A 17,356-nucleotide genomic window follows, 5' to 3' on the forward strand; every position below is an offset into this window, starting at 1 on the left:
AAAAGATAGTTAGTTGAATATTTGTACATTTAATTTTAAAAAATTGAATTTCAGATATAAAATTAGGCATAGTACATAAATGTATTATTATCTTATTTATTAATCATTTTTTAGTTTAAAAATATATCTCATATATTTTTAACATATTTTTTATTATAAAAAGTAATTAAAATATACATATATAATTTTTTGAAAAATATTGAATATAGAATCGTTTATATATAAATAATCTATATTGGTATTACATATTTAGATCAGTTCGAATTATAATGAGACAGTACATTTTAAAACTTGGCCCATTATTCAAAAAAAACTCGAAATTTGAATACATGACCCGACCGAAAAACATCATCACATTCTACATTTAGTAAATTTAAATTACAAGCTCGGTGAAAATATCTTACCAATGATGTAAAAAATTTCAATATCTTATGTTAATATAAATTAATGTGTTTAAGGTCTTTATATGATCAAGTCAATTGATTATTTATATTAAAATTACTAATTTCACTAGTAACGCATTATTATTTTTGGGATTTGTCCCAATTTTAAGAATATTTGAAATTTGAAATGAGATCTCACCAGATGTGTTAAAACTATGATTATATATTAAATCTATTTATTTTTCATTTTTCACTTTAAAAAACTAACTTTTTAAAAAGAATTCTTTTAGATCAACAATAGTCATTGATCAAGATAATATTGTACAAATATTTTGAATTATTTTATTATTTTGAATTATTCAAATAAAAGTTATATCTATAGTATATTGTAGATTTTGATTCAATGCATTTTATATTATTTAAGGAAAAAACATATATTGTTCAATAATTTGAAGGAATTAACCAGTTCAACTGATATTTATAAAATTTGATCGAACTGAAATTTTTTAATTTTAGAAGAATAGTATAAAATGTTATCAAATTATTATATGAAGAAATATTAGAGTCGTAATGAAAGAAACTTAAAAACGGTTTAAATAACGATATAAATATAATTTTTCTTTCGAATTCTTGAAAAAAAATCATGAATATCAATAATAAGTCTTAAAAATATATAATTCATTTTTATGTTACAACCATGATTGATAGTCGGTTGCGTAAAAAATAGATATGGATTGTTTATCAGTGAGAATGTGAATACCATATATAAATTATAACAATTTTTTTCTTACATAATTTTAATTTTTGAATAATTATAATTGCATGTTATTTAAGTAATCAATTATTGGAGTATTGTTGGTGGTGATTTGATTAACATGGTTCGTGAGTTTTTTGACTCGGGGCAATTAGTTCAGGCTTTGAACGAGACTAATATTGTTTTAATCCCGAAAAAGAAAAATCTAATCAATATGGGAGATTTAAGGCCTATAGCGCTTTGTAATGTCTCGTATAAATTGATTTCTAAAGTCTTAGCTAATCGGATGAAGCCATTACTAGATAAAGTGATCTCTCCAAATCAAAGTGCTTTTATTCCGGGTCGTCTCATCTGAGATAATATCATGATCTCTTTTGAAGTCTTGCACTACCTTAAGAAGAGACGCAGAGAGAAAGAAGGGTTTATGACAGTTAAGCTTGACATGAGTAAGGCGTATGACCGTGTTGAGTGGGACTTTGTTAAAGCTATTATGAGGAAGATGGGATTTGCAGACAGATGGGTCCATTTAATATATCAATGTTTATCTACAGTTCGATACAAAGTTATCCATGGTGGCAGGGAGATAGGTCCTATTGTTCCGTCTAGGGGTATCCGGCAAGGAGATCCAATCTCCCCATACTTATTTATTATCTGTCATGAAGATTTTACTGCACTCATAAATAGATATGTTCTTCAGGGTTGGATACATGGGTGTAGAGTGGCTAATGGAGCTCCTATTATCTCGCATATGTTTTTCGCGGATGATAGTTATCTCTACTGTAAGGCTACTGTTAATGAGGCTTCTAAAGTTTGTCAGCTGCTCCATACTTTTGAAGGTGCTTCAGGGCAACAGGTGAACCGAAGTAAGTCGTCTATCTTTTTTAGTTTGAACACTAGAGAGGATATAAAGACTAATATTTGCAATCAAATGAATATGCTGGAAGCTACTGATAATAGTAAGTACTTGGGTTTACCGAATACAATGGGGCGCAACAAGAATGCTATTCTGGGTTTTTTGAAAGATAGGGTTCGAAGTACAATTACGAGTTGGGATGGTAAGATTGTGTCGAGGGGAGGAAAAGAAATTTTGCTTAAAACAGTAATTCAGGCGCTTCCAACTTATGTTATGGGTGTTTTTTTATTGCCTATGTCGATGTGCAAGGAGATTGAGCAGCTCATGTGTAATTACTGGTGGAATTCTGACTCGAATACAAGAAAAGGAATTCATTGGGCTTGTTGGGAGAGATTGTGTGAGCCTAAGTGTAATGGTGGTATGGGTTTTCGTCGTCTTCATGAATTTAACATTGCCCTCCTTGGAAAACAAGCATGACGCCTTTTGAACCATGAGGAGCTCTTAGTCTCGAAAGTTTTTAAAGCTAGATACTGTTGTCGGAGGAATTTGGGAACAACAAAACTTGAGGCTAGTAGCCGGAAACAAGATCTGTGATGACAGTTCTTCGTCGGAAACGTGAACAGTAACCGATGAATCCGACGAACAGTATTCGTCGGAAAAGATGAACAGTGTATGGTGGTGATGATTATTGGGGGCTGAGATTGCTTAGGGTTAGTGTAAGAACCCTAATTTTTGTAATATTTTAAAACTTCTGTGAATAGTAACTTGAGCTAATTAAGTAATACGTACGGGGATCATCATAAAATGAATAGTGGAATTTTGAGAATCCGATATCATATTCTTGTTTATCGAGGAAAATAAGTGAATGTAAAAGCCGATGGAATTCGAAGATTCACAATTATACTACGTGTTTTCGTATCTGTAAAGAATGGCGTAGAACCGGGAATACTACGTGAAATAAATAATATATCAAGGTGTTTCTATGATCAAGAGAAGGGATGGAATTGGTTATAGGATTATAAGCGATAAAAGAAATCGCTACGAAACAAGTCGTTATACGTGGAAACTATCGGAATGGAACAACGATTGCGTTTACGATAAATAAACGAATGAGAAATTACATCCCATGCAAGTTGGCCATGCATAACCAAATCCTAACTAATAGTTAGGAGTATAACTAGATGATTAGAAGCTAACTAGAATAGTTAGTGGAATAGTGTTGAATAGTGATGGAAGACAAACAAGTACACAAGCCATACTTCTCCCTTTTCTCACTTCACCACACAATCAAACCAACCTATACCTTTGCCAAATTATTGTCAAATCTGCTGCATACATCCCATATATTCATTATACACTCCCACACTTTAGCCACAAAAGAAAACAACCCCTTTTTCCTCACTTAAAGCTCTCCCATTTTTCATTCCAGCAGTTCGGATTTTCTGAGCAAGGGAGAAACAAAAATTCATAACTCAAAATATACTCATTCCAATATCATGAATTTTTACCATAGCTTCTATATATCATGGGTAAGCTTCGTACCAAATTTCAGCCTCAAATTAATTGTTTCTAATTTTATAAAAATGTTTGAATGAGGTGCTGAAAGGTAACTCCGAAATTTTAACTTATTTCTTGGTTTTGTTTCTTAAGGATCTAGCTCTTCTAAGTGTTTTCTAAGCAAACCAAGCCTCAATCATCCTAGCACTAACCTTCCTAGTGTCCATGAAGGTATAACTTTCAACCCTTTAAGGTTTTATGGTTTGATTTAAGAGTTATGTTTGTTGTAGTATTAAGATCCAAAGGATTGTGTTTTTTTGAGTTTGTATTGATTATGTTCTTGCTAAAGGCTTGAGATGTTGAGTTGTAATCCATGTATGTGGTACTAGATAGAGCATATAAGGTTCATGTGGGTGGATCTTGAGAATTACTTGTGTTTATGATGGTTATAGGTAGTGATTGTGTTAAGATCAAGTAGTAGAAATTGAGTTTGGGCATTCTTGCACTTGATCTGTTTTCTGTAGGACATTCGGCCATGAAATTCATTAAAATTTGAAAACCACTGGCCTCGACTAGATGGATCTTGTTTTGTAGTTTCTATACATGTCTAGATCATTATGAGGAGATTTCTGGTTTAGGAGTTATGGTCGTTTTAGTGTAAAATATTTCTGCGATTAGCCAACTGCACTTAAGTCCACTTGCATGGTGATTTTGAAGAACTTAAAATAATTTCGAGATTCTGGAAAAATTATGAAAAATGGATATGACAGTAGAGAAGAATGTCCAAAAAGAATTTTGAGAAAATATTAATTTTTCGATTTTATAAAAATGTTTTGGTAAAGAGAGCGCAAGCAAGAAACGCATAAAAACCTAGTTTTGACGCGCGTTTTCTCACGTTCGAGCTTAAAAGCGAACGATCGATTTCAAAACTCGACCATGTTATAAAGTGAGAATATAAGTGTTGAGAATATGACGATCGGAGATTCGTTATACTTGAGTAGTTGCGAAAGTTGCTTAATAAAAGCGAGACGTTAATCGCGTACTAACTTAGACCATTGGTTCTTGTTTATAGATCTCAACCAAACACCAGAGACCATACCACTTCGATTACTCGAGGCAAGTTTTCGAAACCCTATCTCATACTATCCATGCTATATATATACTGTTGTGATATTGATGTCATGATTTACAGTTCAAATATATATGCTTGTCTATGATATCAATGCATACGAATTATGTGATTGTTTACGAAAACAAATTTCGTTTTACACGAGTATGAGAAATTGAAACGTATTTCAAATATAATATAGGATAATGGGAATCGGAAATATTTTAATAACGATTTAATTCCGGAGAGAGCCGAACGCGAAAGATTTCTATTTCGATAAGCAAAGTACGTTCGCGTAATTTATATATCAAGCGAACGATTGAGATTTTGACTTAAACTTCGAGAAATATTGGTTTATTCATTTAAGGGACACCCTTACTTGATTGATTATTTTATAAAGCGATACTTAAGAGATTATTAAATATAAAAAAAGTATTTAAAAATATACTGAATTGTTTATAAATCATTTCACGTTATTTAATAAAGATTTAACTATTCAAAGAGCAATTATAGGATACCAAATCCTTTTTTGATTATTTGATTAAGGTGTCTCCATTCATTGGACCTTATTCAGAAATATTTTGTATTTAAGGTTTTTTATTAATTCATTGAACCTTAATTACAAATACTTTGTACTTAAGATTTTATCAATTCATTGAACCTTATACAGAGATATTTTATTTATAAGATTTTATCAATTCATTGAATCCCTCTTAGATTATTATGAGACCTTAGATATTTAATATCTTCGGACTTCTAAAAACTTATTTAAAAATAGACATAGTTCCCAAGGGTACTTTCTAAATTATTCAAAACTCTTGAAAGAGATTAATCATTTGAAACGTATCAAAACCTTAGGGAACTTAGTCTAAAAGCATAAGAGTTTTGCTTCCTCGTTCAATAAAGAACAAGTTAGTAATATATGTGTAACCCTACTACAGATAGGGATTTGAAAATGATTTTAAATTCAAAACTCCGACAACTCCCAAAGATCAATTGAGTTAAAAGTGATGAATAAACATCTTATTTTCAGGTCAACTTTTAACGACCTATTCCTTCGAAAAAGGATTTTGAGCAAAAGATATAACTGTTTTGGGACTGGAATGTGGCCTGCCCGGCACAGAGTGGTATCGGGCAGTGACCAGGCGCGGAGTGGCGCATTATGTAAGCGCGGAGTGGCGCATTATACGGTTATATGGTCTATGTGACCATTGACTTTCGGACTTGCACGGCAATGGGCAACCACCGTGTAGTGTCTTGATGAGCCCAAAGGCGGCTAGGTTTGTATTCCTTCTACTAGTAGAGAAAATTTCGTATTCGGCTGATCACCGATACGTGGTTTATTCCAGTATAGTCCCTTTCTTCCATTTTGGAAAAACTGTTGTGAAATATACAACAGAGAGCCGATAAGGCTGAGTTTTAAATAAGGATATTGATGAATATATATTAAATCCATTTGAGAAATCTGCCGATAAGACTGAGTTTAAATAAGGATGTTGATCATTATATATCAAATCCATTTGAGAAATCTGCCGATAAGGCTGAGTTTTAAATTGGGATGTTGACGAATATATATCACACCCATATGAGAATCTTGGTTCGAGTAACATATTGAGATTTTGAAATAAAATGAGTACGAGTATAAAATGAATTTGAGAAAGAGATGAATACAAGTATTCAGTGGATATACTATTGTAGTTGATTTTGAGAATATTATAAATTTGATAAGCATATAAACTTTCAGAACGCTTTGGAGATACAAAGTATAATTATTGGTTTTATTTATCCTTACATACTTAATTATGGGGATATATACCTTGCTGAGCTTTAATGCTCACCCTTGCTTTTATATATCATATCACAACAGACTACCAGCATGGATCAGACCAGGACTGTTGTCCTTAGGCGGGTAAGGAACGCTCGTGAGTTCCGTAGGCTTTTTGTGCGCCAGCCCCGTAAGGTAGATAAGTGGAAATGATTTATTTAATAATGTTTCCAAGCATATAACCTGTGTGTGTGTGAGTCTGAATAAAAGGTCGAGTAATATTGTGAAAAGAGAATTATTTAATTAATAAGTGATCGTAACAACCCGAATTCACGACCTTGGATTTGGGGGTGTTACAGTTAGTGGTGGCTCCTTTGCGCTCTCGCTTCTGACCCCTTACAATATGCCTACATACCCCTATTTATAAGGGATCAAGCCCACGTAGTTCTTGGGGAACAAGAAACCTAATGGGCTTAGATTTCTTATCCCGAGGCCCAATGGAAAACCCACTGGAAACCGTCTTCTACTAGCTTTAGGAATGTCCGCCGATGAGGCCCAACCACAAAGGCCCAAGGCTCGTCCACGACTTCGAGACTTCACGGATGAGGCATCTCCCTGGCCATGGATAACCCTCCGCTACCAGCTGTTTCTCTAGTCCGTGGACGCAGGTATAACCGTGGTTCATCCCAAATGTTGGACGCATCCTTGTCCCCCGATAAGGAGCCCTTACCAGATTACAGGACAAGTGATCCCAAGCTTTTGGGTGCAAAGTGCAGGATACTCCAAAGTCTCCCAACGAGGACACCCGTTGACTACAGAGACAGAGCTCCCAAAGCACACACCAGATTTCACCCCACATCCCCAATAAGGACACCCATTGACTACATGAGGAGGCCTTCAGTCCAGCATACCCCTGGAGGTCTCTGACCACGGACACCGCCTTTCCTGTAGATATGCTACAGAAAGGAGTTCTTCAATAGTGTACCTGCATCAACTAGGTTAGTAATAATATTCTCCATCTTCCTTGAGTCTTCCAGAGAGTCCATCCAAGCAGCACATAAAAGTTGCATTTATATGTCAAGTAGAAGTTGAGGGCGCGCCCTTACATCTCTGCCTGTTGGCGCCGCCCTGTGTCACCAGCCTGTGGTCTCTTCTTATATCATTCTATATCACAGAGCGCGCCCTAAACTGTTCATCTTTAGGACTCGCTCCAATTCTGTCTAAGCCAACGAGCAAGTCTACCAAAGCAATCATGTCCAAACAATCCGTCCGAGGAGCCTTCCTTGCCCAAGGCGCGCCCTAAGGCTCACTACACTACAGGTTTCAATTAAGAAATTTCTATCCTCCTTCTCGATAACTAGGCGCGCCTCCTCCACCTGTTTGAGGGCGAGCCTTTAATACAGGATAATCACAACTGTCAATTCAGTTTCAGTCAATCGGGACGCAATCTTTGGGTGCGCCTTCTATTTATGGAAAATCAATCTCATCTTTTTCCTAGATTTCAGGCGCTCCTCATTTAATTCTGCTCATTTTATTAATCTTAATCTAAATATTGTTTATACCAATTTTTGGGCATAACAGATATTATCCCCGTTGTTCCTTTATTGAGGCTAATCTAGGAAGTAATCCTAATTTTATTTGGCGGAGTATTTTGTTTTCGCAAAATTTGATTAAAGCAGGGGTTAAATGGAGGATTGGTTCAGGTGACAAGGTCAGGATTTTAGAGGATGCGTGGATTCCGGATAGTACAAATCTGTTTGTGATTAGTAGACATCCGGGATTAGTAGATCAAAAAGTTAATGGTTTGATGAAAACAGGGCTTAAAGAATGGGACTTTGAAGTCATTCGAGATATGTTTGTCGCTTGAGATCAGAATCAGATTCGTGGCATTCCTCTCAGCAGTAATCATGAAGAAGATGTTCGTTTTTGGGGGAGGGAAAGAAATGGGTTTTACACGGTTAAAAGTGCTTACAATTTAGTTCAAGTGATGAAAGGCAGATGGGTTTCTACTGCTAACTCTTGTTTCTGGCGGAAGCTTTGGAATCTAAAAATTCCTCCTAAAATAAAAGATTTCTTGTGGAGGGCATGTAAGGGATTTCTTCCTACTCGAGTAGTTTTAAGGTCGAAAGGTGTTTCTATTTCTACACAATGTCCAACCTGTAATGTAATGGAAGAAACGACGCTTCATTGTCTTATACAATGCAGGTTTGCTCAGGCTTGTGGTAGAGTAGTGGGTCTGGATGTTTATAGTATTCCTGGGATGATTTTGCTTGCTGGTTGGATGGAATGCTACTGCAGGTTAATAGTTCCAAAGTAGATGAGATAGTTATGCTGCTTTGGGCTATTTGGTTAGCTAGGAACAGAGTTATCTGGCATAATACTTATCCTCATGTGGACGAGGTGGTTCGTGATTCACGTGTTATTCTTGATCAATGGAAAGATGCTCAGTCAAAAATTTATAAGCCGTCTGTTGGTGACTCGAATACAATGGATGGGAAAGAGCAGTGGATTAAGCCGAGTGTAGACACAATTAAGATAAACGTGGACGCAGCCTTGTTTCATAATGAGCACAGGTATGGTTATGGTGTTGTTGCTCGTGATCATAATGGCAATTTCCTGGAGGTTAAAGTTGCAGGCTTTGCTGGTAGCATGACAGCAGAGATGGCGGAAGTCCTGGGCTTCAAGGAAGCATTGAGTTGGGTTAAAGCAAAACAGTGGAGTAAGGTAATTCTGGAGATGGATTGTATCCGAGTAGTTCAGGCCATGCGGAGTGTAACTGTGTTTGCATCTACGTTCGGTTTGATTATTGAAGATTGTAAGAAGCTAGTGCATGAAATTGCAAATGCTGAGTATTATTTTGTCAAGCGATCATCAAATAGGGTGGCCTATTGCTTAGCTAGGCAGTCCTGTTTTATATCTGATTGTCACTTTACGATTCATAATGCACCTTCAGAGGTGCTATCTCTGTGTACTGCTGATGTTTTGGTTTAATGAAGTACTCTCCTTTGGTGTCAAAAAAAAGTAATCAATTATCTCACTAAATGTTAATAATGATTATACTTGTACATAAATTAGATATTTAGCATATAAATAATTGAAATTATCATAATTACTAAGAGATGTAACATACAATAATTTACATGCTAACACACACATACATATAACTTAATCTTACTTTATTAACAATATTGTAAATAAAAAACTAATATTTTCCCATACATACATACGTTGAATTTTAAAAACTATTATTTTTTATTAAAATCAACTTTAATATTAACAATAATGTAAATTTTACATTATTGTATATTATGATTGCAAGTCATTCATTTTTTATCTTTTTAAATTGAATAAGTTAATTGTAAGTTAGTAGTTTAGTAATAATATAGAGCAATACATATAATTTATTTAAATAAAATTCAAGATTTTGGTCAACTCTGTATTCAACATATATGTTAATTTGTAGTTTTTTATTTGTAAACATACTAACGGTATTCTACCGGTTAAGTTTAATCGTTTGATTTTAAACGTACACTTACTATACTGTTTGTATTCATTCATTAAATATAAAATAACGGATAAGAAAAAATATAATATAATATAATAATAGTTGAGGGGATGTTCACTCCTAAAAATGAGGAAACATTCAAAATTCCTAATGTTATAGAGGGGGACATGAAGCTTGTTGGAGAGAAATTTTATCTCCATCAAAATTTGACCAAGAGCGTATACACGGATATTGTTGGAGTTGCTCTAAAAACATTATAATTGCATGATGCATAAAAAAACTCTAGAAAATGACCCGTGCGAGACACAGATTATTATGCTAGTATTATATTATATTATACTGCAAAAATCATTTGTAAATAGGATTTTGGAGGGTAAGAATTTAAATAAATTTGGACAGAGCGATAGATGTTGGTACTGTCACTTTGGATTTTCAAATTTTCAAAATTTTAAATAAAATTCTATTGTTTGTAACTTCTTAATTTTAAGAATGGTTAGCTTGTGGTTATCTAAGATAGAGAGGGACAAGATGAGATATTTTACCTGAAGCATCCTTTTTTGAATCAATAAACAGAGGGCTAAAAAATAAGGCATTTCTACTAATTCTAGCTATAATATACTATGTCATGTCAAAACAAGGAAGCTAAACTGATCTTCAAAGAAAACTTGGTTAAATTTGCTATACTGTTTGATGTTTCTTCTCTTCAGGCTGGAGCACTGAAATTGCTTGTGTTGTTGCAGAGTTTTCTAGCTACACAATTATACCCGGGGACGGAGCCAGAAACCCGAGTTTGGGGCGGCAAATTATAGTAATGATCTATCTGTCTCGAATATATATAGACCTATTACCAACCTGAATTCAAGTGTGGAAACTGTTTTTCATGGTCTCAGGAGCTTCAGAGCTTGTGCAGACTAGTTAGATTCATGTTCTGAATATCGAATACTGTTAGTGTTCATTAGATGTAACAGCTTAGAGTATATGTAGGAGTAGACCTCTAGAATGACTATTGCAGATCGTAATTTGAGTGCGAAATAAAGAGAATATCAGCCAAATATCTCCCAGATCACTTCAGTTATTGCTGAATAATTTTCATGCATCTCAATGCTTCATCCTCCGAGGATGATCCGACAATCAAAAACCCTTAGCTCTGCTACCTAACTATCTCTGAAAAGCCTACATGTCTTGAACATCTTCTATTTTCAAAGAATTATAGTATCGTATACGTTGGGATATCCTTGAGGTCAAACAGAATTGAGTCGAGAATATATAGCAATGTAAAGATATTGGAAATAAAAGATGAAATGAGTGTGAACATCTGAATCCGTCGGAGGGCATGGAGTACTAATGACTGGGCTGTTGAAGTTCCGGCCTTAAGTATTACCTCTACTCAGGGCGGATCCAAAAATATATTTTCTGGGGAACACTGAGCAAATGAACAATTTTGAAAAGATACTTGATCAAATTTTGAAAAGACACTCTGATGATTTTGAATTTTATGAGGGCACTTTCATATATTTATAATAATTTTAATGGTAAAAAATGTAAAATTTGATTTTAGCGGGGACACGTGTCCCCCGGTGCCCCTTACTAGATTCGCCCCTACAGTTATACTAGTTACCCCTGATCTTGGAGTAACAGTTTGTCACACTGCCGGCGAGTATAACACCTTTGATAAAAAAAATATATATGGTTCAGAGTTGTGTTCTCTAAAATCTAATAACTTAAGGCACAATCTCGCTTCTAGACGAGCTCTTGGAGCATAAGTCTAGTCGTAATTGATTCCTTCCTGATAATTATACTCTTGAGTTATCAAATGAGCTTTTTTCCAGATAATGTTATCATCTTCATTTTTTTTGTTCTTGAATATCCAACAAGTACCATTGATTTTGGCAACTTTAAGAGGTGGGACAAGTTCTCGTACTTGACATCGTTCGAATTGATTTGATTCTTCCTGTATGGAAACTGACCGATGTTCATTGGCCACAGCTTCTTGAACATTCTTTGATTCGAATTCAGCAACAAAAGCATAGAAAGTACAAAAATTTTGAAGTATATTTCTTGCTAAGATTTCTTGATCCAAATATATCAGAAGATTATTTGGAGTATGATTATTCACCGTTATGGAAGATTTTTGAAGATGAATGTTACTCATTTTTTCTTACTGTCTCATTTCTGCCTGTGAAGATTTATCCGAAGGAGAGACAGTGAAATCACTTGAATGCTGGACAACAGTCCTCCGAGAACCAGAAGAATGATCTGAGCAATTATCAAAATTTTAATAATTTTTTGGTTACATTGTTTAGAAATGAGGAGTGCAACACAAAATAAATATTTTTTTAGGTTTAACAAGTTCCGATCAAATTATACGAAATCACTTTAACCTTATAAAATATACACATTTATACGATAATAATAACGAATTATGAACAAGATTTCCATGCATGGTGCCATGCCATATGCCTCTGTGCATGTAAACACCCACACCAGGCGTCTGAATAGGAAGAACTGTACCCCAAACTGGGTAGTATTTGTAAATTGTAATTATGAATGAAATTAACATCAAGACCTCCGGCCCTCTAGTTTCTGGGCCGGCCCAGCCCAACTTTTCTTAAAGGGTGTATGTAAATTTGTCAATTTCAAAATTAAGACAATAGTGACTTTTATAAGTAAGAGTGAAGCAACAAATTAGAGGTCCCCAAATTGGTCCAACCTAAGAAATGCACCTTATATCTACCAATCAAATAAATGCAAGAAAAGGGTATTTTGCTTTGGGCCCGACCCGGAGGCCCACTACTTCCCATGCACCAACTTCAATCAATTGTGCATGGCTCAAAAATTTTACTCATCATTTCCCAAACTTATGGTCCTATTTTCGGGCATCGTTTAATTTAAATTTGGAAAAAATTTCGAGAACAGTTAAGTCTAAAAAATGATGAACAAGATTTATATAAAAATTTGTATTTATCATAAGTTCATAGACACATTATAAAAAAATTGTATATAAAAATAACGGGTCTCGATATATTTATACCAGAAATCGAATTATACACGTACGTGAAATAACATCATCTAAACGAATCGTTTGTTGTAGAGGGGACTCCTCATATATTACCCTCGTCTTTGAATTCAGAATGGCGTGAAAGTCAATCGTAGATAAGAATATGTCAACTCAAAGAAAAGATAAGTTGTGGAATTACTGTTTTTAAATCATCGAATAATATTGAGAGAAGGTACATGCGATTAGTTGACAAAGAGCATATTTTTTTCTATTTCGTGGCCAATTAAGCGAACGGCTCTGTCCTATGTATTTATTTTTTAAATAATCAAAATTATGTGACTTTCAAATAAAAATTTATTTTATAGGATAAACGAAAATCGAGCTAAATTTTTAGCGGGATTTTTTTTTTTTGCAAAATTTTCGTGAAAGCTTAGAATTTATGAATTGGCACTGAATTACTTTAATTCCATCAATATTTACGGAAAAATAAATACTTGTGCAGGTTTATTTACTTTGAAGAATAACATTAACTGGAATCGGTAGCGTAAACAGTGTAGATGAATAAAATTGTGGAAATCATTGTTCCTTTGGAAATCGGCATTGTTCAGTAGAATAATTTTTCACTGATTAATCGGATTATTGATAATTAATTAGAATATTAATCGGATATGTTTAATAAAATATAAATATAATTAATTTATTAATATATATATATATATTAATTTAATTATAAATCGAATCGAGAAAATATATTAAAATGATTAATCGAGTATTTAATCAGTAAAATCGATAATTTTTAGAACAGAGGTGGAAACAAAAAATATATTAAAACGGGAATCGGTAATGTGACCAGTGTAAATAAATAAAAATGCGGAAACAAGAAAAATATTAAAACGGCAACATGCAGGGAAATTTAACGCGGATTAGTTAATGAATGAAAAGACAAGCAACAAAATATTAGGCACGTCGCAATTGTCTATTTGTCCTACTATTCATTACTTGTTCTTAAATTTTAAATCTAAATAAAAAACTAAAATTCGGATGGATCTCATGGAACTAATATTCCCGTAAATAAAAGAAAAAGTAAATATAATAATTGTAACACTATTTTACGGGGACTTTAAAAAACGTGACCGAATTTCCGTGTTGTTAAGAAACATGTCGATTTTAGTTTTAGTGTTTTAAAAAATGTCTCTCATCTAACTCCGTCAATTATCCATCCTTAACTACTAATTTTATAAAAGTACGTAAATACTTGTGATCCTAATATAAATTGATTTTTAAAATAATGACAACATTTTTTTGAGAAAATGAAATATTAATCATTTTTGACTATAAGTATAAAATACGGGTATCGCCATGTTATTTATTTTTATACAGTTAGTAGATATTCTAATGAAATTTTTTAAAACACGAAACATAAAATTACAAATCTTTTTGAGAATCCGAAATTTTAAAATATCGTTCTATGTTATACACCATTCTGTGTCATTTACTTTTCACTAAATTTGGATCACAAAAATATTGTATATGTGTCATTTACTTTTCACTAAATTTGGATCACAAAAATATTGTATCTCTCATACAACCCCTAACATGTATAGTATGTCTGGAAAAACGCTTTTGGTCTAAAAGCTGATTTTAGCAAAAGTACGTCTCCATACTTTTTGAAAAAATAAAAAAACTGTTTTCAGCTTTTGCCAGAATAAGTTATTAGTTTCAACATCAAACTTTCTTAAAAATATTATTTTTATATATTATATCTCAAAATATGTATAAATTAATTATTTTTACCAAACAGTTATCTAATTTTTCTAACAATATTTTTTATACCAGCATTTTTTCTCACAATATAGCAGTTTTCAACAGCAGTTCTTAACAGAACCTAAGCGCCCACTAAACAAAATTAGTGCTAAATTGACTTCTTATCTAACCAATGGTAATCTTAATTTTGATAACCGGTATCGAATAAAAACTTCACCACGTGGACAGCTAAAGGCTCTGACGAATAATAAATAAAATGATCAAATTTAAACAATCTTTCCAGATAAGACCACCATATAATTTTAAATGCTTCTGTATCTGATTAGCTAAGGTCTTATGTTACCCACTAATCAACTATGGGTATCAAATTACTCATTGTTAATTATATTATTCAAACTTTACAACCTCAATCACGTGTTCCTACTGTTATATTTTATGATTACGCATTAATCAGTTAAATAATTATAACTATGTTTATGATTAGGACTTCAAAACTGCATTCTTACTTATCTTTATATTTAAACTTGTACAATTACACCAGGAATACAAAAACTTGGTTTTAAAAATAATTATAAAATAATATAATATGTATAGTAAATATTTTTCTCCTAAAATATTAGGGGTATTTGATGCGTTGGTCTCGATCCCACCTGTTATAGCCAAAATTTGGTATTGGATCATCTCGGTCAAATACGGGTCAATTGGAATTGAATTGTGGCAAGAAGATGAATAATTAGGTTTTGGTCTACATTGTGTTAAGCGAAGACGCGCCCTGTATATGTAGGATGCGTCCATGATTGTGTAAGCTGTATTTTGGGTCGTCATGTAAAGAGATGAGCAGGAAGATATTGAAAGGAGGAGGATGCGCCCAAGGCGCAGGACGCGCCCTGATAAGTAAAAATAATGGGATGAGCTGTACAGGTAATAAGGTTGCCAAGTAAGGAGAATATGTGTATTTTACAAGGGGAGGACGCGTCCTGCCTCCTGGAGATGCACACTTTGGGATGGTTGAGCTTGTTCTCATTCAAGACAAAGCAAATAGAGATACTTGGAAGATATAACAATATGTGGAGTTCATAGCGTCAGGACGCGCCCAATCGTTCAGGACGCGTCCTATGTGTGAAGAATGCATGATCAAGAGTAAGTTTAAAGCAAGACAAGCGTGGAAGGAGCAATGGAGGATTATTTTCACTAACATATTTGTTGCAGGAACTCTTTGAAGAATTCCCTCCTTGAGACGGTCAAGGAGGGGGATGTCCGTGAAAAGCTTGAAGGCCTCCAGGGGTATGCCTGATGATTGAAGGTCTCCTCATGTATTCAACGGGTGTCCTCGTTGGGGATGCGGGGTTAACTTTGGTGTGTGCTTTGGGAACTCTGTTCTTGTATTCAATGGGTGTCCTCATTGTAGAACTTTGGAGTCATCCTGTACTTTGCACCCAAGAGCTTGGGATCACCTGTCCTGCTATCTGGTGGGTTATCCTCATTCGGGGGACAGGGACGCGTCTGGCATTTGGGGTGAACCGTGGCTATACCTGCGTTCGTAATTCAAGGGAGATAGTTGTAGCGGAATGTTATCCTTACGCAGGGAGATGCATTATCCGTGAAGTCCTGCGATTACAAACGAGCCTTGGGCCTTCATGGTTGGGCCTCATAGTTGGACATTCCTAAAGCTAGCGGAAGATGGATTCTGGACCGGGTCTGAGAATAAGAAGTCTAAGCCCATTAGATTTCTTATTCCCCAAGAACTACGTGGGCTTGATTCCCTATAAATAGGGATACGTAGGCAAATTGTGAGAGGTCGGAAGCGAGAGCCATAAGGAGCCACCACCAACCCTAAGCAATCGCAGCCCCCAATTTATCACAACCACCACACTCCGCTCACTTTTCAGGCGAAGAACCACCATTGTTGATCTTGATTCCGGCGACGAACCTCAAACTTTGTTGATACCAAATTCCTCCGTCAACAAATTGGCGCTAGAATGAGGGGTGCTCATCAAGATCATAATCTCAGGAGGAAGAGATGTCTCGTCACGATGAAGGTTCTTTGACGCAAGAATTGAAGGATAGCCACAGAGGAGTTGCATACAACGGCCACGAAGGAGATCCGTAAAATAAATATTTTTGGCCAGGGGGTCGAAGGAGATTTGAATGTAGTATCCACGGCCACGAGGGAGATCCATGGATGATGATTTCCAGCCATGAGGGTTGAAGTTTACAACCATGGCCACAAAGGAGCAAAGTTGGATGAAAAATTCGGATTTGGTGGGTTAAGCGATTTGCTTACACTGTTTGGGCCGTATCTCGAGTTCCGTAAGTCAGATTTGAACGATCTTACAGCCTACGCGAAGCTTATTGAATTCTCTTTAATTCAGAGATGATATGGATAGGACAATCCAAGTTGAGCAGCCCGGAAACAAAGGAAAACAGCAGCTACGAATTTTTACCAAAAAATCCTATTTGTCTTAGAAGATTGCAAGAAACCCATTCCATTAAGAGGATTGGGAGAAACCTATTTGGTATAGAAGATTGAAGAATCCTATTCTATTTAGAAGATTGAAGAATTCTATTCTATCTAGAAGATGGGAGAATCATGTTCTAATTAGAATATTGGAGAATCCTATTCCATTTAGAAGATTGGAGAATCCTACTCCAACGAGAAGACTGAACAATTCTATTTGATTTAGAAGATTTGAGAACACTATTCAGTTCAGAAGACTTAATCAGGCGCA

At 34.6% G+C, this 17,356-nt stretch overlaps 1 protein-coding gene across 1 annotated transcript; it reads left to right on the forward strand.

Annotated features, from left to right (window-relative positions):
• Nucleotides 1-8,559: 8,559 nt before the first annotated feature.
• Nucleotides 8,560-9,351, forward strand: LOC141697532 (uncharacterized). The gene is made up of 2 exons (XM_074501951.1): nt 8,560-8,565; nt 8,659-9,351. Exons 1-2 carry the CDS (start codon nt 8,560-8,562, stop codon nt 9,349-9,351), a joined length of 699 nt encoding a protein of 232 aa, XP_074358052.1.
• The last annotated feature ends 8,005 nt before the right edge of the window (nt 9,352-17,356 follow it).

The sequence above is a fragment of the Apium graveolens genome, chromosome 11, assembly GCF_009905375.1.
Source record: "Apium graveolens cultivar Ventura chromosome 11, ASM990537v1, whole genome shotgun sequence".
NCBI classification, from domain to species: Eukaryota; Viridiplantae; Streptophyta; class Magnoliopsida; order Apiales; family Apiaceae; genus Apium; species Apium graveolens.